The sequence below is a fragment of the Oryctolagus cuniculus genome, chromosome 10 (assembly GCF_051225735.1).
Source record: "Oryctolagus cuniculus isolate XC-2025 breed Fujian yellow rabbit chromosome 10, ASM5122573v1, whole genome shotgun sequence".
Lineage (NCBI taxonomy): Eukaryota > Metazoa > Chordata > Mammalia > Lagomorpha > Leporidae > Oryctolagus > Oryctolagus cuniculus.
In genome coordinates this window covers 46810406-46834148 of record NC_142876.1, presented here as the reverse complement: position 1 = coordinate 46834148, position 23743 = coordinate 46810406, and the positions used below count along the sequence as shown (strand labels likewise).

Here is a 23743-nt window from a genome sequence, read left to right as displayed (position 1 = left end):
ACATGGAAGGACTCTGATTGTGAATGGTGGGAAGAAGTCAAAAGCGAGAAATAACACCTTTACCCCAAAATACAGAGAACTGGCATGTGGTTAGTGTCTCTGGCTATAACTTTGCCTCTTCATCTCTATTTTTTACTTTGTGCCTTAAATCCAATCAGTCAGTAACTTATTTATGACTTTTAAAAATATTCTCTGCATCCTTATTTTAATATTTCCATTACCATCATTCCAGTAATCTCATGTTTAAACTTCAAAATCTCCTAAGCCTTCATCTATCTCATCTTTAATGTCTTCCTATTTTCATTAATCTCCTTTCTGACTCAACATCAAAGGCTTACATTTGGCCAAACTCCCGCAGAAAAGCCTTGCAGAAAAGCCTTTTGCACCAAAGCTATTCCTTATCAAGAGAATAAATCCAAAATCGTTCCCATGGGATAGCCCCCACTTCTCTCTTCTACCTCTTTCTCCATACCCTCAACTTCATTTAAGTTTTAAGTCTCTATTACAACACATGATTTCTTTATTTCCAGATCAGCTTACTTATTACTTGTTTAACAGTCCCTGAACTTTGCCATTGCCTTTTTTATTCCTAAGGCTTTTTCCTCTTCTCTGATAGAATTAAAAAGGAAAGAATACTCCAACATGGGAAGTGGGATACACAGCAGACTCACAGAATGGCAGATGTCCTAAACAGCATTCTGGCCTCAGAATCAGCCCTTAAGGCATTCAGATCTGGCTAAAAAGCCCATGAGAGTATTTTAGGCATGGAAAGCCAAAACACTCTGGAAAAAAAATTACCTAAATGAAAGATCTCTGTGAGTGAGATCCCAGCAGAAAGAATGGGCCATCAAAGAAGGAGGTACCTTTCTCTGAAGGGAGGAGAGAACTTCTACTTTGACTGTGACCTGGTCTAAATAGGATCGGAGTTGGCAAACTCAAAAGGCTTCCATGGCCTTGGCAACTCATGACAAGAGCCTAGGTTAATTACTGACGCTATAAACAAGAGTGTCAGTTGTTAACTCAACAACAGGAGTCACTGTTCACTTACTCCCCATGTAGGATCTCTGTCCTTAATGTGTTATACTATGTGAATTAATGGTATAACTAGTACTCAAATAGTACTTTACACTTTGTGTTTCTGTGTGGGTACAAACTGTTGAAATCTTTACTTAGTATATACTAAATTGATCTTCTGTATATAAAAATAAGTGAAAATGAATCTTGATGTGAATGGGATGGGAGAGGGAGTGGGAGATGTGATGGTTGTGGGTGGGAGGGAAGTTATGAGGGGGAAAAAGCCACTGTAATCCAAAAGCTGTACTTTGGAAATTTACATTTAGTAAATAAAAGTTTTAAAAAAGAGAGAGAGAAGTTTATTTTTGGTGAAAAAAAGTTTTGGAATCCATGCATCATTTTTAATAATACGTATTTCTTATCAACTTTGCAAATTCACTTTGTATGCATGAACTTCAAAAATTTTTGCTACAGGGGCTGGCGCTGTGACATAGAATCCTGCAGTGCTGGCATCTCATATGGGCACCGGTTTGAGTCCTAGCTGCTCCACTTACAATCCAGGTCCCAGCTAATGTGCCTGCGAAAGCAGCAGAAGATGGTCCAAGTCCTTGGGCCCCTGTACCCACATGGGAGATCCAGAAGAAGTTCCTGGATTCTGGCTTCAGATTGGCTCAGCTCCAGCCATTGCAGCCATCTAGGGAGTAAACCAGCAGATGGAAGACCTCTCTCTCACTCTGTCTCTCTCTCTCTGCTTCTGCCTCTCTAAAACTCTGCCTTTCAAATAAATAAATAAATATTTTTTAAAATTTTGCAGCAATTAAAATTTTTAAATTTCATTCTCCACAAACTTTTGGAAGTCCCTAGTATACTTCCCACAGAATAACAAGCACATCAGAGGTCCCAAAAATCTATAAACAAAGAGAATGGAAGAAATCTTCCAACCCAACTCCTTTTGCATAAATGTCTTTGATGTTTTCCAGGTTATCTTCAGAAGTTTCAGCAAACTTCTTTTTTTTCTTATAAATGATCAGTTAGATAAACAAATAATATCTGAGACTAAACATTGTAGAGAGTGACCAACAAGCTCATTGTTATAATAAATTTACAACATCAAAGAACAAGTTTAAATCAGAACACCAGAGATTGGAAAAGAACAAAAACAGTGTGACCAGTTTAATAAATGCCACTATACAAACATTTGAATGTTTACAGACAAAATATTTATACCTACTAATTCTGGTCAAATTAAAAATATTAATTCATTCCTAAATCGTGAAATAACCTCATAAGGATGAGTTATAGAAATTATGAGAAATAAAGATAAATATCCACTGAATTACTTACCACTCTGTCATCTCCAGGTGCTTCTGTGTTTGATATAATTAAGTTTTGCTGTGCTAAATCTTCAGGAAAATGTTTTCCTTTTCTGGCACCAACAATTCCACATACTAAAGTTAGCAATACAGCTGAGTTTAAAAAAATTAAAAACCTTAATTTAATACACATTTGATGTAATTTAATTTATTATGCATAGTATATGCACAATATAAAATAATCTATATGTGCAGAATATAAAATAATATTCATAGTATATTAATTAAACATAGTATAAAATAATAATCCTTTATTTTTGTTATTTGAAGCACAGAGGGAAAATAAAGCCAATAAGTGTGGTTTCCCCTAAATTATCTTGCCTTTCTAAATTAACAGGCCAGAATTTAGCTTGGAATTTACAATCTGCAGAGATCATATGCATTTTGATAATTTTTCTATATGATTAAGGGATTTAATTCTGCCCATTATGTTAAAATATTTTGAATCATGAGTTAAATTGTATATTAAGAAATCATTGACACTTATTTAAGACAAAGACATTGAAAAGGCTTACTGATTTTTCCCAAAAGTACTTTTGGCCAATACAAAAACACTAGCCAGACATTTTTCCCAAAATAGACTTATTTCCAACTATCTTAATTCAACATACTTTATGTCTTGTCTATTCACCATTTTTATTCTACTCATAATTGTGAGAGATTTGAAATAAATACAACCAATAGAAATAGCAGTAACAAATCTTTACAATGTTCTACCAATTGTATGTGACAAACTGGCACAACAGGGTCCCAAATCCAGCCAACCACATGTTTTTGTACAGGCCACGAGCTAAGACTATGTTTTTAAAAGGTTGATAAAAAAATAAAAATAGCAGATCATGATATGTGAAAACAGCATGAAATGAAACTCCTAATACCCATATAAAAGTTCTACTAGACCATAATTATGCCTTCATTTACAAATTTTCTATGTATGCTTTATTGTTATAGGGTAGATATGATTGGTTAAAATATACACTTAGTGGGTACTTCAAAAAATTCATGAAAAATGGAACAAAAAAAGAAATTTAATTTTGATACAAAAATTTTGAAATATGGTTTCACTTGAAGACCTTCATATATATAATCTGATTCTTTACAGGAAAAGTGTGACACATCTTGCTTACTCTATGTGGCCCTGTGTTTCCTTTAAGGTTCCATTTCCTAATCCTGTCTTTTTCCACTACTTTCTAGCTACACTGATCTTCCAGCTATGCATTGACTTCTCTAGACATATATTCAATTTGGGACCTCAGCACTGACTTTCCATCAAACTGAAATCCCTCCCCTCCCACAGGTATTCTACATGGATAACTTTCACTTCTTCCAAAAATCATCAGCAACAACCTTCTCAGTTATGCCTGGTTGGACTATCTACTAAATATCTCAATCACTAACACCAAAATCCTCACACACAAATTCTGTTGCACTTTGTTTCCTAATTATTTTGCTCCATTTTTTTCCTTCACAGCATTTAACTTATTCATGCATTTTCTGCCATAATGCAAATTGTTTGTGGTTCATTTGTTTTTTGTCTGTTTTGTTCACTAATCCAAACATCCAGAACAGTTTCTAGTATACAGTACTTATTCCATATATATTCATTTTGCTGAATTGATGAAAAATAATAAGCTTTTATTAGAAATTTGCTATACATGTCTCTAAGCACTTCACAGATGCTGTCCCACAAGGTAGAACACTAAAATTGTTTCCTTGTATAGATAAGATGATTGAAGTAATCTGATCCAAGTCATATGGCATGCAAGTGACAAAGCTGGTGTACAAACCATGGCAGCCTGGTTCTATAGACTTGCTCTTACTAATGACTCCTATCACAGAACAAAGCTCCTCCAGGCTGGAAGACTGGATGGAAGTAAAAACAGGGGAAAATAAGGTGCCATTAGGAACTGCACAACTTGCAAGAAGGGAGTTAGAGTGCAACATTGGCAAGATATACTCAAGAAGAGGCATTGTTGCAATCTGAACATCTCCCATAATTCTGTGGCTGAGTGGTGAGAAAACATGAAATTAAAGTGGGCTTTAGTGGAATTTCATATGGCAGAACTTTCACATTGCTCTCTTTAGCTCTAAAAGAGGTAGCACTAGGATCAGGAAAGAAAAGCCATATTTTGGCAGATCTAGTGCAATACAAGGAACTTTCAAGTCCAAGTTTGAAATCTTTTACCTCAAGAATCATAATGTACCCTATAACACAAAATATTTTAACAGAACTCAGATAATAACACAGAAGAAATTTAGAAAACAGATGTATGCCTAACGGATACTTGGACAAGTTTATTTTTTAAAGACCCTTTCCTGAACTTAAATCTTTTATTATATATTTTAACTTTAAGTAAATGAAAGCACTTACAAAACAGTAGAGCTATTCCCAGTAATATTGCAAGGATCGCCCATTTTCCAAGTTCTACTCGTGCACTCCTCGGGGCTGAGAAACACTGATTTGAGTGAGTACAATCACACAGATTGACTCTCAAGGTTTTTGTTGCAGATTGACCTGCTCTATCTTTTACAGTAATAGGAATGAAATATTCTTGAAGTTCAGCATTTTTCTGATATGAAAGACGGGCAGCTGTATCTGAAAGAAAATAAAAGAATTGGGTTTTTGTAATGACCATGTATCCAACCCTTAGAATCCATTTCACAAAATTCATTTTAAAAACTATTATTCTTAAGGAAGAGAAAATAAATAAATAAAAATGGAGGGCTGTCATCAACATATTATCAACATTTTTGAGCCCCTTGTAACACTTTGTAAGACTTCCCTAAAGAAACAATTTGGCATTGGAGTGACCCAGTGGCATTCTAGCAATATTTAATATTTCTTTAGTTATGCAAACTAATAATACCAGATTGGCTATTATGATTCAAGCATTTTCCTTTAGAATGAGTGTAGATACTCATAAAGAATTAACACCTTCAGGTCAACACAAACGATGTCCTAAATTCAAATTCTCTTATACATTTATCTTTTGGTATCGATCTGTTACATTTATGAATAAGGTAATTTTTCAAAGCACAACAGAACTTTACCAATTAACACCTTATATCTGGTAGTAACCTCAATGCCAGAAAGCAAATTAATATTACTCAGGCTGCTTATAAAGCTTATACAAAACCAGGTAGGTCTATATCATAACAATTTGTTTTTATCAAGTGTGATAGCCAAATTTTTCCAACACTCTTAATATCCCATTTTAGTGACCTTATTATCACCCAACCCAAAGTTCCATAGATTTTCAATGACAGATACAGCCTGCTCAAATTTCTGTAACAGACCAAGTGAAATGGTGGAGTAAGTTTAGCATAAGGTATATCCTGGAATTCATGATGTATTTCTAAACCTTGATAAATAAATCATTTTGGCTGTTAAGAACTTTCAAGTTATTTGGCTGCACTGCATATCTAAGAGCTCCTCAAAGAAACGTTCATTAAACTTGGCTTCATTTTGGATCCTTCAGTACTACTTTATGTGTAAAATAAGACCTCCCCCATCACAATCATAAGCTGAACCACGGTCATATAATTTATTCACAGTAGTGCAGTAGCCTCAGATTTTCCTTACTACTCAGTTTTGCCCTCTTTAAATTGTCACCTTTGTAAGACATAAACCTGGACAAACGAGAGCTGCATTGCCATATTTCCACACTTCAATGCATGCTTGCTGTTTTGTTTCCTACTCTACAATGGTCAGTCTCTTAGGACTGGCACATAAGGCCCTTCACCACCAGATTCTACCATTCCTGCCACCCACTTGACATTCCTATAACAACCTTCTACACACAAGCAACTCTGATTTCCTTATTCCCCTGGTATATTTCTTCTTTTATGTATATTTATTCATCTATTATAGAATAAACAAATATTAGTAAGTAGCTAGCATCTAGTAGTTCTGGTTAGGTGCTGGGAAAAAAAAAGATGAATTACAAATGTTCTGAGAAATCCATGTACTGGAGGAGAGCAATAAATGCATGGAAATTCAATAGGAGAGGTGCTACCAAACAGCTAGCGAAAGCCACAGTGTCACTGCCACTTCAAGAAAGACTTCACCAAGGTTGAGCATTAAGCTGAAGTTTTGTCCATCTTGTTTATCTGTATAAATATCATCAGGATTTGGAACAGTGTCTGATAGACAGTAGGTACTCCATAAATATTATAAATGAAAAAATTAAAATTAAAAATTATCTTGTTTTAAAAATGTAATCTCACTTTGAGATTATACATTTTTCTTGTTGGTGTAGTATATCATTTTTAATAAAATAAAAAATACATTCACTTTCCTGTGAAATTCATATCCACAAATGCTAATGTATGGTATATAACTAGAGAATACACAATCTTAATCAAACAGATTAAGTTTTTGTGAAGATTTCAATATTAAATATATTTTCAAAATGATAAACTTAATTATAAACTATCCAATATTTTAATGAAGGATCTTTGCCCTTGTTATAGTATAAACTTTGCCTTCATAAAAATTATAATTTATTTTAATATTTGTGAAAAACTAGCTTATCCCTCCAAAATATATTAATGAGAATCAATCTTATTTTATGTATTATGTAAGCAACAAATCTATTCCCTAGTTATTCTCAGTTGGTTTCAGGATATATCATTATTCATTATTAAATGCCACTCATTATTAAATACCATTAACTCTGTGAAGGGTCCAGATTCTATTAATTTCTGGAGAAGTATTTCCCAAGCTGAAATAAAATGGAGCTCCATGGGCGGGCTCATCAGGATCAGCAGCTGAAATGTCAGTGTAGCCCATTGTGGATTTGCAGATTGTTACATAATCTTGAAGTATTTCAGGTGCATTATCATTCACATCTTCAATGTTCACAGCAAGTGTTCCAGTACACGATCTACCATCTACAAAGAAAGGAATAGGATTTAGTGTTGCTTTTAAATTCTTTTATAGTTTCTTAAGGAAAAAGATCATTTAGAATCCATATATCCATATATGGTATTTTGGTGCTTTTGGTTTTTGCAAACTCTGATCATAATAGAAATGTAAATAAGATCGGAGTGATAAATTTAATATGTAGTTAATTTAAACTAATTACTGCTACTCTATCAAATACATAAATATTTTACCAAAATGGTTATCAAACAATAAAAATAAATATCTGAATTTCAAACCCTTTTTTAAATATTTATTTTATTTACTTGAAATGTTGAGTGACAGAAAGAGGAGAGAGAGACAGAGAGAGAAAGAGAAATCTTTCATCAGTTGCAGCAACCAGGACAGGGCCAGGCCAAGGCCAGGGGCAAGGAATTCCATCCAGGTCTTCCCTGTGGGTGCAGGGGCCCAAGTACTTGGACCATCTTCCTCTGCTTTCCCAGGTGCATCAGCAGGGAGCTGGATTGGAAATGGAGCAACAAGACCTAGAACTTCTGCTCTGATATGGACTGACAACATCACAGATGGTGGCTTAATCTGCTTAACCACAGTGACAGCCCCATGATCTTTCTTTAGGTTCCTGGTATAGATGTTGAGCAGTAAGTGGCTACAGGACAGTTATTGTAATCCCATGCAGAGTCAAACCACCCAGCGAGACTTTTAAAATATATAATGGCAAGGCTCCACACAGGGATTCTGAGTCAGTTAATCTAAAATAGTATCAATACATTGATATTTAATTTTAGCATGAAGCCAGGGCTGAGCATCTGTGGGTGACTTTAAGAAACAGAATTCAAGGAAAGAGCATTTTGAGTTAATAATCAGCTGAACCATATAAAACCTTGATCAAGTGAAACAAAACTCTGGATCAATCTGATGAGATCCTTTCATCTGCTCCTAGATTTGAGTATTTTATGCATGACATTTAAAAAAATAGTTATTTAAGCATTTAAGAGTCTCCTATACTGGGACTATAAAGAGAAATAAGACATGTCATCTCGTCACCAAGCAGTTTTACCTCGTTAGATGATTAAAAGAAATAGGAGTAGTTTTTTTTAAGTATCCCATATAATTATCACAAAATAATTCTGCACAAAAATGTCTGCAGTTGATTTTCTAATTCATTTACAAATTAACCCCTCCCCTTTCTTTATACCTTGGTCTATTGCCAGGACTGTGATGTTATATAAGTCGTTTCTGAAGGCCATGGCCTCTCTATCCAGGGATTTGGAAGTTATGATTGACCCTGAAATTTCATCAATGGTGATCCACCCTTTTGGATCATTCAGTTTTTTGTACCTTATAATAAAAAAAGAGAAGTACATTTAGTAGCCGAAGTCTTTTAAATAAGTAACCATCTAAACTATTCCAAATACATTATTAATATGTGGTTACAGATTTCTTTGTACCTTAAGCCATTGCTATTTCTAGTTTCAGGGTCATATGCCTTATAGCCATTGATCTTTGAGCCCACTGCTGAGTTTTCTTTAATCCGAACATACTGGGCTGGAGGATTGCATTCAGGTCCTTCATCCTGATCTCTCACATGAATTGTAACCAATGCTCTGTTCATGGTTGGCACTCTGGATGCAAAATCTCTGGCAAATGGATCTTCATTGCTTACTCCAAGTTCAAGGACCACTTGATGGTTTTCTTCATAATTCAATGGCTTTAAAATGAAGAAAATGCATATTGGCATCAGTGTAAACTACATTTGCTATTTCATAGAGCAAATGAAATTTTGTCATTATGAACAATGCTGAAAACATTCTGTGTTCACATTTTGTCAATATTGACTTTTACCCTTTGCTTAAGAGGTGATTCTGTGCTATTCCTTTAGCAAAATTGGTCCAAAAGTCCATGCAGCTGTTTTTATAGAGTAATGAAAAAGGAATTCTTGGAACATCATTACAGTTATCTTATCAAGGAAAGTTATCCTGAACTTCCAAGTGATGCAAAAAGATGACAGTGCCTAATCAGCAGGTCTAAAGGTCATCTTAGTCTCTAAGGGAAGGCAACTTTGGTTGACTCACTATCTACTAATGACAAGGTCCCAGGTGTTCCACAAGCCCTGAAAAGTTAGATACTGTCTTAAACAAAACTGAAAATGTGTAATGATTTTATTTTCTATCTAACACAAAAGAGAATTTGTTTTAATTGCCCTACAAGGCATCCAATTGGGTCATTTCATTTCAGGTTTTCCTTTTATCAAAGTCCACCCAGAATCTGATTATCTCTTAGGAATCTATTTTACTTTTTGGTAGCTCCTTTCTGAATGACTTAAGTTAAACTTTTACACATACTCAATACATATTTGTATGAAAATTCTACTTGTGACATTTTTAGAATTATACTTTGAAATGGTCTATAATTTATCCAGTGAAACTCGGACAATGGAAACACATAAAAGTAAGAGAAATGTGATGTACTTAGGGGTAATCTTCATTAAATATACATTATAGCACTGCTCTAAACAGTGAGGATTAACTTACTGAATCCTCACACCTTTATGAAGTGGGTGTTATCATCATCACCATTTTACAAAGTAGGAAACTAGAAAAGAGAGAGAGAAATGGAATTTCCTAAGGCAAAAGACTCTTCTGGGCTGGAGTTTGACCATGTTATCTGGTTTCAGTCCATTTCTTTAACCATCAATCTATAACCCTTCCACTATACTATGCTGCTTAACTGGGTCACTGACCTCTGAAAACTGTTAAATCAATATTTTTTAAAGATTCTATTTATTTATTTGAGAGGTAGAATTATAGACAGAGGGAGAGACAGAGAAAAAGGTTTTACAGCCACTGGTTCACTCCCCAAATGGCAGCAGAGGCCAGAACTGGGCCCATCTGAAGACAGGAGCCAGGGATTTCTTCTGGGTCCTCCAAGCAGGTGCAGGAGCCCAAGCATTTGGGCTATCTTCCACTGCTTTCCCAGGCCATAAGCAGAGAGCTGAATTGGGACAGGAACTAGCACCCATATGGGATGCTGGCATAATAGGCTGAGACTTAGCCAACTAAGCCACAGCACCAGACCTTAAATCAATATTTTTTAAAAGATTTATTTATTTATTTGAAAGTCAGAGTTACACAGAGAAAGGAGAGGCAGAGAGAGAGAGAGAGAGAGGTCTTCCATCCACTGTCACTCCCCAACGGCAATGGCCAGAGCTGTGCTGATCCGAAGCCAGGAGCCAGGAGCTTCTTCTGAGTCTCCCACATGGGTGCAGGGACCAAAAGACTTGGGCCATCTTCTACTGATTTCCCAGGCCATAGCAGAGAGCTGGATGAGAAGTGGAGCAGCTAGGATTCAACCCGGCACCCATATGGGATGCCAGCGCTTAAGGGCAGGACATTAACCCACTACTCCATAGCACCGGCCCCCCAATATTTTTAGAATAATTAAATTTTAGCAAAAAAAATTTAGCAAAATACAAAAACATTAATTTGCACTATACTTTAGAAACACTTTCTATTTGATTCTCTTTGTTTTTACACAGTCAACAAGTAGGTAGGCATTGAAAAAAAAATTACAGACTATGAATAAAACTATTTTAAACTTTTTTTACACCTATGCATTAAGATTGATATTTAAAACTGAGCATAGAGAAAATTTTTGATATTAATAGACTGACATACTGATTATTATGAGTCCACTAAAAAGTTGAGAAAATTTCTGAATTTTACAGGCTACAAAATGTACATAATTTTTTAATTTGTAATGAATATTCCAGGAACTACAAAGTCAAGAGGGACAGAGCACTAATATCTGTTCATCTGATGGAATGAACACTGTCTCACAAATTCACAAATTACACTTGTAGGTACTATTTGCAGAAAAAGGGCAACTGCATGCAAGAAATGGAGGAAACTTGGGGTACAGATGCTGCATTTATAGTAACAATGCAGTTTTTCTAAGCTTAAACTAGATACTGCTTTAGTGACTTAAAACTGCAATGCTAGAAATCTGGTAGGACGAAATCCCAATAATAAATAAAAGAATGTGAATTCTTTTTTAGTTTCATCACTAAAAATTATTTCAAAGATATCCTATATCTACACTGAAGTATTCACAACAGCCTAGAAAATGTGTTGTCATGGAGACAAAACTGAGGTCTCTCCATGCTGAGCACGATCAAGAACAACAGCATCGTCACACGAACCCAGACACACCACGCTGCTGATGAAAGGGAAAACACTGAAGTGGAAAAATCGTCCATGACCGTATCAGCGCGTGCTCTACATGGTTACAGGAAAGTCACCTATTGTGAAAAATTACAACACTAGTCCCAAAACATGGTAAGACTATTTAATACAAAACACTAATATCCTACAGTTTAACAAGTGATTTTACTCTCACTATTACATTTTCATAGTTATTAGGGAGGCAGAGAAATACAGAAGACAACTTTCCAAAATTATACCGCCATGAGAAGCAATTGAGCATAGTGCTTAAGAGTGTATGCTTAGAATCAGAGACTTAGGTTCAAATCCTGTTTCTGTTACATCCTAGTAGTATGATTTGGGAAAGTCTCTTAATCTCTAACAGCAAGTTTCTTCTTCTACACAACTGTTGTATGAATAATGTTCAAAACTGAAAGCATGGGGCTGGCACTGAGCATAGAGGGTAAAGCTACCCCCTGCAGCACTGGCATTCCATATGGGATCAACTCCTGGCTGCTCCACTTCTTTTAAAAAAAAAAAAAGATTTATTTTTATATTTTGAAAGTCAGAGTTACAGAGAGAGGTAAAGACAGAGAGAGAGGTCTTTCACCTACTGGTTCACTCCCCAGATGGCCACAAGGGCTGGAACTGCACCCTTCAAAAGACAGGAGCCAAGAGCTTCTTCTGGGTCTCCCACATGGGTGCAAGGGCCCAAGGTCTTGGGCCATCTTCAACTGCTTTCCCAGGTCATAGCAGAGAGCTGGATTGATAGAGGAGCAGCCCATATGGGATGCCGGCACTTCAGGCCAGGGCTTTAACCTGCTGCGCCACAGCGCCGGCCCCTGCTCCATTTCTGATCCAGTTCCCTGCTTATGACCTGGGAAAAGCAACAGAAGATGTCCCAAGTGATTGGGCCCCTGTCGCTCAATAGGGGACCTGGATGAAGCTCCTGGCTTTATCCTGGTCCAGCACTGGCCACTGCAGCCACTTGGGGGGAGAACCTCCTTCTACTCTTCCTCCTTTCTCTGTAAGTCCAACTTTTAGAAATAAGTATATAAGGGGCCGGCGCTTTGGAGTGGTGGGTAAAGCCACCACCTGCAGTGCCAGCATCCCATATGGGCACCAGTTTGAGACCCAGCTGCTCTATTTCCAATCCAGCTCTCTGCTATGGCCTGGGAAAGCAGTAGAAGATGGCCCATATGCTTGGGCCCCTACACCTGCGCTAGAGACCTGGAAGAAGCTCCTGGCTCCTGGCTTTGGATTGGCACGCTCCAGCCATTTTGGCCATTTGGGGAGTGAACCAGAGGATTGAAAACTTCTCTCTCTCTCTCTCTCTTTCTCTCTCTCTCTCTCTCTCTCTCCCTCCCTCTCCTTCTCTCTCTGTGTAACTCGGACTTTCAAGTAAAATAAATAGATCTTTAAAAAAAAAGAAATAAGTAGATAAATCATTTTTAAATAGTAGTATAAAATAAGTGCTTTACACTACAGTTCTTAGTATTTTCTCTAGTTGTCACACAGGCAGAGAAAGGAATAAGTGTTGTATTTTTTTTTTATCAACAGCCAACATAATGTATTAACAAGAAATGTCAACTAATAAGACAATGTTTGCAAGGTTTATTCAGCTAGAAGAAATATACCTGTGCAGTACTTGGTTTAACCTGCTAATTATTTAATCCTTTAGAGAATACAGGGAGAAGAGAAGTAGACCCCCATCCTGAGTAAAATTCTGATGAGGGCATTAGAACAAGAGGAATACTTTAAAATAATTAGTGCAATGATGTCATTTTTTCTTTTAACCAGTAAGGAGAAGGTTAGTCATAACTGGGCACATAGCCTACATGACACAAGGATAGATTTCAAAGACCCTAATAATACAGTGTCCGGCTTTAAAATAGAAAATGACTCAATTAAAAAGCACGTAAAGATATAACTTGACTACACAATCACAATTCTTTTCTAAGGAAAAGGGTAAGATATCTTCATAGACAACTGTAGCTATCAAAGGAACTCTATATTTCCTTCAGGTTTCTAGACATTTGAATAAAATATGGGAAGGCCAAAATGTAGTCAGATAGAAGTAGTAATTTCTAGCACTCCACAGCAAGTAGAGATAAGTACAGAATGAAGTATTAGATATTGCATAAAGAACTGGATGAAAGGAGCTGGTAGGCTGCAAACACAAAGATAAGAAAATGTAATAAAGGAAGATATAACAGAGTAAATGTAAATTTTATTGATCAAAATGATAGAGGATAGTAGGAACAATTCAAAAAGAATAGAAGATTAATCAAGGAGCTGATGATGACAATAGGAGATAATTTTAAAAGACAATTTGGAAAAGTAGTACTAAGTGGAAGTTCCAAAAAGAGAAGACCTCCTTGAACAAATCAAGTCACTATTTTATCAAGTCAACTATCCCAGGTATAAAAGAAATATAAAGGAACATGAACCAAGAATATCAAGCTAGCAAGAGAGCAGCTCAAGGATTATGAGTAAGGCTTTGTCTCAGGCACATCTGGGTTTGCATCCTGGCTGCATGAATGGAGTTATCTGTCTGGACTGGTGAAGACATTGAACTCAGCGCCCGGGCACAAGTCAGCTATCCTAGCTAAATGGGCTGCAGCACATTCCTTCTCCTTTCACTCAGCCTTCACATCTAGAAATCAAAACAGCAGGGGTTGTTGTGAGGGTTAAATAAATCTCCTAATTCAATGTCGTTGGGGTTTTATTACACTGTTTGGGAGCATGGAAAAAAGAAGGAAAGTAGCAAAGTATTTTTAAGAAGCAACTATAAAATTGATAATAAAACTTAAAAGCAATTGTACAAAAGAAGAAAAATGCAGACAAATCTCTCTCATTTGTGCTTCTGGATATAAATCTTACACACAAATTATAAACAAAATCCAACAGGAAAGAATATTAAAAAAATAAATCTTCTACTTAAAACAGCCATGTCTTTAAACAATTTCATTTCTAGGCATTTATATTACATATAAATTACACATTGTGAAATAATGTATATACACAGTTATTCATTGTAACATATTTTGAAATAAAATAAAAGATTATAATTTCCATTGATATAACTAAATTTACTTTTATATGGAATTGGTTATGTTCTAGCCATACCATGGATATTATATTGTAATATCTACCATATTCAAACAGTAAAAAATATACAAAAAACTATTTGCACCCAATGTTTAATGGCATGATAGATAAGTTGTTGAATAAAAAAAGAGCAGGTCAGGGGCCATAGAATATTAATTGATATGGTCTAAATTTCCTTAGATATGGCACTGATCGGTTTGTATTATATATCTGTACCATGAAAGTGTAATGATCTCAGAGATATCTTTAGTGAAGAAAAATGCATTTGTTTTAAAAAAAGAAACATGGTAAAACTAACAAACATATTTGTATATACATAAAATATCTTTGCAATAGTACATAGAAATTAATAATACTATGGATTCCTTCAGGAAAAACTTAGTTTTAGGGGAACAGAGTGAAAGTGAGATATTTTACTCTGCACTTTTCCTCTTAAATTTTTAACCAGATTGATTTTTCAAAATTTAAATTTATATATCAATAAATTTTAAAGTATATTATAATATAGTAAATAATCTATTGACTTTTTTATCTACTGACACTTAAAACAAGTGATATACTACAGGTTAAGCACTTGGCATAATGTCCAGCATTTCCTAAGTAATAAATGTTCTCTATTTTGTTAAGGTTGGTTTAGGAGCAAGGTATCAACATGAGAATATAATTGGATTGTATGATAGGATGCTGCAAATGGCCACCATGACATAATGAGTACCAACTGCCATATGGTCTTAATGGGCTATAGCGTGGAGGAACATAAAGATCACTGACTCCGCAGCTACACAACCTAGCTTGAATTCCAGGGTGAATAATTACTATATTCATATGTTGGACTTTCGTGAATTTATGTACCTCCATCAGTCTCAAGTTGTTTTTCTTTTATTAATTGTAAACTGGGGATAATAATATCTTATCATAAAGCAGATGTGACAATTAAATATAACTTATATAAAATTGTCCTAGTATCATTTCCTGTGACATAAAGTACGCTCAATTAATGGTAAATCATTCTAAAATTTTCTGAATGTTAAAAATTGAGTAGGTATTCATTTAAGACACCTGCATTCCACATTGCATTGCCTAGTTTGAATTCCCATATTTATCTCTTGACTCCAGCTTCTGCCAATGCAGAGGCAGGACTCAAATTATTGGATTCCTGCTGCTCACACGGGAACCCTAGATATTGAGATCTGGCCCAGGCCCAGCTATTGTGAGCATTTGAGGAGTGAACAAGCAGATGGGAGATCACTCTTTGTTCTTCTCTGCCTCTAAAATGAGCAAAAAATAATTTTAAAAGTTAGGAAATATTGTATAGGTATTTGGCACAGCAATTAAGCTACCCCTTGGAACGTTCCTGTCTCATATTAGAGAGTGTTTGAACATATTTGCTAGGTGACAAGTAACTGACAAAGATATTATAGAAGAAAGGCAGATATTAGCTAGGAATAGTCAAGCCAAAAAGATTACAAATTCCTTTCCTTTCCAATTTATAGAGTTTATAATCTGTAACTATTTAATTGATTAAAACCTGTTAATTACCAAGTTGTCAATCGTCCATCATTACTTTACCTTTACAACATACAGAACACCTTCATTAGTGGTTTTGTCTGTGCTGATTTTGAAGCATCCATTTTCATTTCCCTTTAAAATGGTAAAATTGGCCCTCCAATTGGAACTATTAATTAAATCCTTATCTTCTACAGGTATTCGTAAGATTTCCACATTATATGTGTTTTCCTCGACTGATGTTTCATACTGGAAAGAGAAGGAACTCATTAAAAACTTATGATATAAAGAGAATTTTTAATAAAGACAGTTAAATGTTTCATCCATTCCAAAAATGCTTACTGAGTTTTTATGTAGATCATTTTAAAATCATAAATCACAAATACTATTATTTCTTTAAGTGTAATCTTTTAAATGAAAGAACTTCATTACAAATGAAGACTCTAATGTTACTGGCCTTTTACAAAAAGGAGATAATATAAATACTAACATAAATAAACAAAATAAATGTATTCATCATTTATTTATATTTTAATTATATTCACAAAGTAAACATATATACTTCAAAGTATGATAAATATTTTATTCATATTCAATAGCAACTGATAAAAAAACAAAGCAGTGACAAATTTCAATAGTATATGCTTACAGCATTTTGTCTGAAAGTGGGTGCATTGTCATTTGAATCTTCTACCGTAATGATACATGTTGATGTGCCAATCAATCCAAAAAATTGACCATCCATGTCTTGTACTTTCATTATCAATATGTACTTGTCTACAACCTGAAAACAATGCAAATATTTGATGCCTTAAACACTTTTGTTTAGATTCATAAATGAAATCTCAGTTGCACATTCTTCCATTTGTGTTCACCTGTATTTTTATTGATTTCCTCATTCATATACATTCTAATAATTTCTTAGACAAGTTTGAAGCTGAAAATCTAGGTAGAGCTTAAATTACCAGGAGCCATAATTGCATAATTAGCAGATAATAGAGAAGTTTCATGAGAGTCATGGGGAGAACACAAAATAAGAACATTTGAATTTCAATAATAGGTATATGAGGGACACTACCCAAACACCAGCAGGAAGCCAAGAATTCAATCCAGGTCACCCAAGTGGGTATCAGGAACCCAATTACTTGGGCCATCATTGCCTCCCAGGATCTGCAGTATCAGGAAGCTGGAACCAGGACCTGGAGTCAGTTTTCAAATCCAAAGTTCTCCCACGTGAGATGTAAGCATCTTAATCAACATCTTAATCATTAGGCTAAACACCCACCCCAGATATCTGTGTTCTACACAGTATTCTTTTAAAAGATGATTGAGCATAATTTGGGGTGAGCTGAGGAAGGGGTCAAAGCAACCAGTTAAAAAGCTCTTGTGATAATCTAAGACAAGTGGATCCAAATCTGAGTCAGTAGCAATGAAAATGAATTACAAAAGACTTACTTAGGTGTTTCCAACAATATTTTAGATTTCTAACTTCCTCTTCTTTTCTTTGGTTTCACTGTATACTTTCCTATGCTCTGTCCGATATTCTCTCTTCTGCTTCACTGACTCTGTTTTTAAGGCTCTCTAATAATATGTTTTTCATTTGATCTATTGAGTTCTTCATTTCATTTTGATTTCTCTTCACTGTCACACTTTCCTGTTCTACTAAGGTAAGCCTTGATAACAGAGTCTTTACACAAGTTAAAAACAAAAAGAAGACTGAGTCCAGAGCTGATATGCTACTTGGGTAGATGGGCAGATAGAGATATCACCAATTTACATGGACAATGCAGAAGGAGAGACATTTCTCTTAGAACATGAACAAGGCCGGCGCCACGGCTCACTAGGCTAATCCTCTGCCTGCAGCGCTGGCACACCGGGTTCTAGTCCCAGTCGGGGCGCTGGATTCTGTCCCGGTTGCCCCTCTTCTAGGCCAGCTCTCTGCTGTGGCCAGGGAGTGCAGTGGAGGATGGCCCAAGTGCTTGGGCCCTGCACCTGCATGGGAGACCAGGAGAAGCACCTGGCTCCTGGCTTCGGATTAGCGTGGTGTGCCAGCCGCAGCAGTCATTGGAGAGTGAACCAATGGCAAAAAGGAAGACCTTTGTCTCTCTCTCTCTCTCTCTCATTGTCCACTCTGCCTATCAAAAAAAAAAAAAAAAAAAAAAAAAAAAAAAAAAACAGGGTTTTGAGGTAAGAGAGTCCATTTTCACTTGATTACCATATCATTTTCAGATACTCCACAGATACAAAAGCATTTCTATTGTTCCCCTCACATTTTCCCCTTTAGAATCATTAAGTCTGTCACATAAAATGCTTCAGCCCACCAAAAAAAAAAAAAAATTCTGTTCTATTTTTGATTCCTTTTTACAGGTTTCCACAATGCTACAAAATTTCTTGAAGTTTTTTTCTTTTTAAGATCTCTCTTAGTAATATTAACCCTTCTATTTGTGTTATTCCAGTTATAAGAAAGATCATGAAAATGTTCTGATAAGCTACATCACACATGCAAAGGTGATTCACCCATCTCAAAAATGCTGAACTCTGAGTTAGATGTAGGCTGACAAACCAGAGCAATAAAAACAACAAAAAATTAAAAGATTTTATGCAATAATTTGACTTTAGCAAGTCAATCAATCTCTGGCAGTCACATTTCTTCTCCATTAACTGTATATAGTACCTATTCTGATAAAACAAGGAAATTAAAATGATGAAATAAAATTATACGTAAAACATTTGAACACAAAGTACTAAATGCGTAACATTATACTACTATAATCATCCAAATCATATTATGGATTTTTAATAACTCATCAATTTGATCTCAAACATTTCCTGGTTATACCTATATAATAACTAGATAGGGATCAGGATATAATCTATAATCATGGAACAAGCAAAACTTACTTCTCACATGACATTTGAAGACTTTCTTGAGTGGGAACCAACCAACCACACACCAGAAATAAAATATTCTACAATAGCAACTATTTTCATAGTAAATAGCATTTCATCACCCTTTGTAAACACTGCTTGTTCTGTATTTTTATTCTTAATGATCTCTCTTACATAAGAAAATGAAAATAATGTAAAACACAGGGAAAATGGCAAGGATTCTTGTGCCTAAAATAAAATTGGAAACTCTTAACTCATAGGCTAGCAAGTTACAGTAAATGGAGGGGAACAGGCTCAATCCCTAGTAAATTGATATTCCACGGACTGTGCAATCTACCTCTCTATCCAAGTAATGAGAGACAGTGGTGATGACACCTGTGCTTGGATGCACAGAAAAAAGCCCAGGAGATCTTGGTGTTTGCTCCAAAATGCTGTATTTCAGTCGCGTGTGCATTGTGTCAGGTTCATCTCTGTCCGTGGCACAAACCACCCCGACAGTAGTACCTGCAGGTTTTAAAAATAATCTTTAATTTCCACAATTGTAAAATATTTTTAAAATATTTACACTTTTTGGAATAGTGGATACCTAACTTAAAATACATTACTTAACAAGAGGCATTTTGTCTTTAGCTACGATTGATGAAGATGACTTCAGATTTCTAACATAAAACATTTTGATTGTGAGAATCAAGATATACTTGTGTTTTGCTCACAGTTTAAAATGTTTGATGGTAAAGTACTAAAAGAAGTTGGTTATATGCAATCAAGAAAAATTCGGAGCCAGTATTGAGGCATGGTGGATAAAGTCACCACCCAGGATGCCAGCATCCCATATGGTCACTGGTTTGTGTCCCAGCTGCTCCACAAAAGCAGGGAAGCTGGTTCAAGCATTTGAGCCCCTGCCAATCATGTGGGAGACCCAAATGAATCTCCTGGGTCCTGGTTTCAGCCTTTCTCTCTCTCTCTCTCTCTCACTCTGACCTTCATATAAATGAATAAATGAATATTTTAAAAAGAGAAATATATATACATACATATATATATCCCCAAATATTTCAATAACAACAAACCTTACAGGAATTGCCCCTTAGTAATTCAGAATTTTTTTAAATTGAACTTTGATCAGTAGCAAAATCAAGACCAATTAGAGGTATATTTGGATAGATGTAAGTTGACCTTTTGTAAGCCAGTCTCTCTTTTCTGTGGCCTTTTTTACTAGTCCTTCTTTTTATTCATTCTCTCTCATCCCCTTAGAATCACACCTTCAACTGCTCTGAACCTACTGATGTGAAATATTTAAAGTACCTGGCATTAAATGAGGCAGTAAAGTGCTTGTGTTACTTTGAAAGAAACTGAAATTCTCAAGAAAGAATTTGAAACCGATCACCTATTTTGGAAAAACGAAAAATGTAACAGATTCACAGATTTATTAAGCTAAAAGCATTATAGGTCATCTAACATAATTAACTCCTTTTACAGGTAAGAGAACTGAAAAAAATTCCCATGAGTTCCCACAGTGACATAATGAACTCTTACCAAAAACTAGGTTCCCGAACTCTAAATCAGTGATCAGTGATTTTATTTTTTAATTATACATGTGAGTAATAAAGAGGTTATCATCAATTACATCAAAGTATCAAAATAAAATATAATGGCAAAAAGGAGTTACAATAATTCAGTGACTTTCTAAGTGACTACTAGAAACTAATAAATTAACAACATCATCCTTTATGACTGTAACATCTCCCTAAATAAAACCTCATTAAAATATCTGAAATAGTCTCTTGGAGATTAGAATAAAATTAAACCCATATATGAGAAAATGAAATAAAATATATAAGCCAAAAGAGGTAAAAGTTTAAATAACTATTAGATATCATGATAGCTAATTAGTGTCATATGGACAATAACAAAAGCTCCTGAATATTTGGAAAATGTGTATTTTGATTAGAATAGATGGAATAAACATATTCCAGTACATAGATACTAGTCCAATGTTATCTCATGTGATCTAACCTGGAGTATAACAAGCTCAATGTCTCAAAAATATGCACACAAACATATTTAACATAAAAGCAGCCTTACCAAGTCTACTACTTTCTGGAACTTTAAAATTATAAACTGCTTCAGTAAAAACAGGGTGGTTGTCGTTTTCATCCTCCACTTTGATAGGCAATGGAAGAGGAAAGTCTGCAGAATATCCATCTGCGGTGGACGCATAGGCAACCAACTGTAAGACAGGAAAAAGCTAATTTAATAATCCATCAGATGCTATCAAAGAGATGAGAAGATGTTCTATCTGTTACCTTCTTTGCAAAACTTTCCAGTAATAAAGCACTTCAAAGATTTTTGCCCAATAGTTCTTAAATTATCAAAGCATCAAATAGAGAAATACCTTACAGCAAAGATTATTTAGCATTTTGTGGAAATAGATACCTTTCAAATAAAACTTAAGGCAGAGTACAGTGAAGACAGGGATGACTCTGTCCACTATTCTGGGGAATTAAATGTGAAAATGAGTAAATGTGAATATGAGGGTTCTTTAAAAAGTTCCTAGAAAAATAATTACAAGATAAGCTTACTATGGTGTAAAAATCAAAATCCCTTCAAGTTTTTTTGGAATATGCATTTTCCATTGACTTTTTGAAGACCCCTCATATGGCAACTCAACATAATCCTTATTTTCTCCATAATCAGAAAGTTACATCAGGGAGAACAGTTAAACCCTACACAATGTGAAAAATCTCTGCTACATCATCTAAATAACCCACAAGTCCCAACCTTGTCACTTCTAAGATCTTCTATTGTTTTACTTCATAGAACAGATATTTTAAAAAGTTTTTCTAACAGGATAAGTTTTTTATTATTAATTAATGAAAGGCAATGAGATGTCCAAAAAATGTATTTCTATTCAGTATGTAATTACAACACTGTGTTGAACATTTTCTAGCCAAAAATAAAGAATATGCTCCCTATGGGGGACACCAGTAATGTTTTTTATCCTACAATAGAATCTCTCTTCCCAATGGTAAATCAATCCCACTAAACCACACAGATGACACAGGACCCATGCTATATACCATATTACACTGAAAATTGTCTGAGTAATTTCCCATCAACTCTAAACTCATCCATATCAGAATGCTGGCTTATAAACCCTTATTTGAATTTGGTTTCCCACTTTTGCTTCCTTATCTAGATTTAGACATGATCAGACAATCATACACAAGCGGGGCTGGCTCCATGGTGCAGTAGGCTAATCCTCTGCCTGTAGCGCTGGCATCCCCTATGGGTGCTGGTTCTAGTCCTGGCCACCCCTCTTCTGATCTAGCTCTCTGCTATGGTCTGGGAAAGCAGTGAAAGATGGCTCAAGTTCTTGGGCCCTGCACCCACGTGGGAGAATCGGAAGAAGCTCCTGGCTCCTGGCTTCAGATCAGCTAAGTTCTGACTGTTTCGGTCATTTGGAGAGTGAACCAACAGAAGGAAGACCTTTCTCTCTGTTTCTCCCCCTCACTGTATGTAACGTAACTCTACCTCTCAAATAAATAAATAAACTATTTTAAAAAATCAAAAAATCATACATAGGCATGAAGGCAAAAAAGGTAGACCAGTAAAAAAAAGAAAAAAAAAGAAAGAAGATCCTGCCAATTGACTCTGGATAGGTCTTAGAGAGAGGGAAATGTAGTAGCAATGAAAGAAAATGTTTCATAATCAAAATCAACACCCAGGAAATTTACTGGAATTTAGATTCAAATACAATTAAACTCCATTGCCTTCTTTCAGACTTACCTAACAAAATTGAGATAAAGAGCCAATCAAGCATTCCAAATGTTGCACATTATACTTTCCTTTGACTTTAAGGTACCCTCTCAGAGTAGAGTATAAGGAGACAGGAAAGAGTAGATGGAGTGTGCATCAGAAGAAACACAGTTTAATAATGTAAAGTCACGTTTATCAGTAAAACCCCTACATCAAAAACATCATATTCTTCACGATCCACAGGTCGGGTACAGTACAGATTTCCAGTGTCTCTTTCTATGTAAAACAAATTTAAAGGTTCTTGGTCAACTCCACGACCACTTATTGAGTAGAAGACGGTATAGTTCTGTGCTGCATCAGATTGAACCTGAAAGGAAAAAAACATAGATGTAAAAACTTCAACTAAAATTCATTAAAAGTTTGCTGCTGTGTTTATATATTGTTTATTTTTGATGTTTATTTATTTATTATTTGAAAGGGAGAGAGGAAGAGAGAGAGAGAATCTTCCATCCATTGAACCCCTGCTTGCCATACCTTTAACAACAATGAATATTATTGTTCTTTTATATCATTTCTATTGTAATTTTCTCTTTAATACAAAATAGGGAAAGGTTTTATGTTGCAATGGTTAGTCTTTTGGGATGACCATGACACCAGCCCACAGGTTTTCCTTCTTTTATGGTTGAATAATGTTCCATAATTTCTTTATACTTTCATTATTGGTAGACACAGATAAGTTTCCATATTTTGACTATTTGGGAATAATGCACCAATGAACATGAAAGTACAGACATCTCTTCAAGCTATTGATTTTGGTTCCCTCAAACAGACACCCAAAAGTAGGAATCCTGGATTGTATGATTGTATGGTATTTCTAAGTTATTGAGAAGCTTCCATAATGTTTTCCATAATGGCTGTGCCAATTTACATCCCCACCAATGGTTTCAAGGGTTTCCTTTTCTTTGTATCTTTGTCAATACTTGCTATATCTTGTCTTTTTTTTTATT

The 23743-nt window shown here is 35.2% G+C and overlaps 1 protein-coding gene across 2 annotated transcripts in view; it reads right to left on the bottom strand.

Moving 5' to 3' along the window:
- The window catches only part of DSC3 (desmocollin 3), a 46885-nt gene that overhangs the window by 5657 nt on the left and 17485 nt on the right, over nucleotides 1-23743 (bottom strand). For both annotated transcript variants that reach the window (XM_008261170.5, XM_008261171.5), the window contains exons 5-14: nucleotides 22948-23103; nucleotides 21063-21207; nucleotides 19315-19481; nucleotides 16738-16872; nucleotides 16152-16337; nucleotides 8721-8980; nucleotides 8468-8610; nucleotides 7056-7280; nucleotides 4759-4983; nucleotides 2359-2480 (exon numbers count right to left, since the gene is read on the bottom strand). In XM_008261170.5, coding sequence (XP_008259392.3) covers nucleotides 2359-2480; nucleotides 4759-4983; nucleotides 7056-7280; nucleotides 8468-8610; nucleotides 8721-8980; nucleotides 16152-16337; nucleotides 16738-16872; nucleotides 19315-19481; nucleotides 21063-21207; nucleotides 22948-23103 — 1764 coding nt within the window. The remainder of the gene's footprint in view (nucleotides 1-2358; nucleotides 2481-4758; nucleotides 4984-7055; nucleotides 7281-8467; nucleotides 8611-8720; nucleotides 8981-16151; nucleotides 16338-16737; nucleotides 16873-19314; nucleotides 19482-21062; nucleotides 21208-22947; nucleotides 23104-23743) is intronic.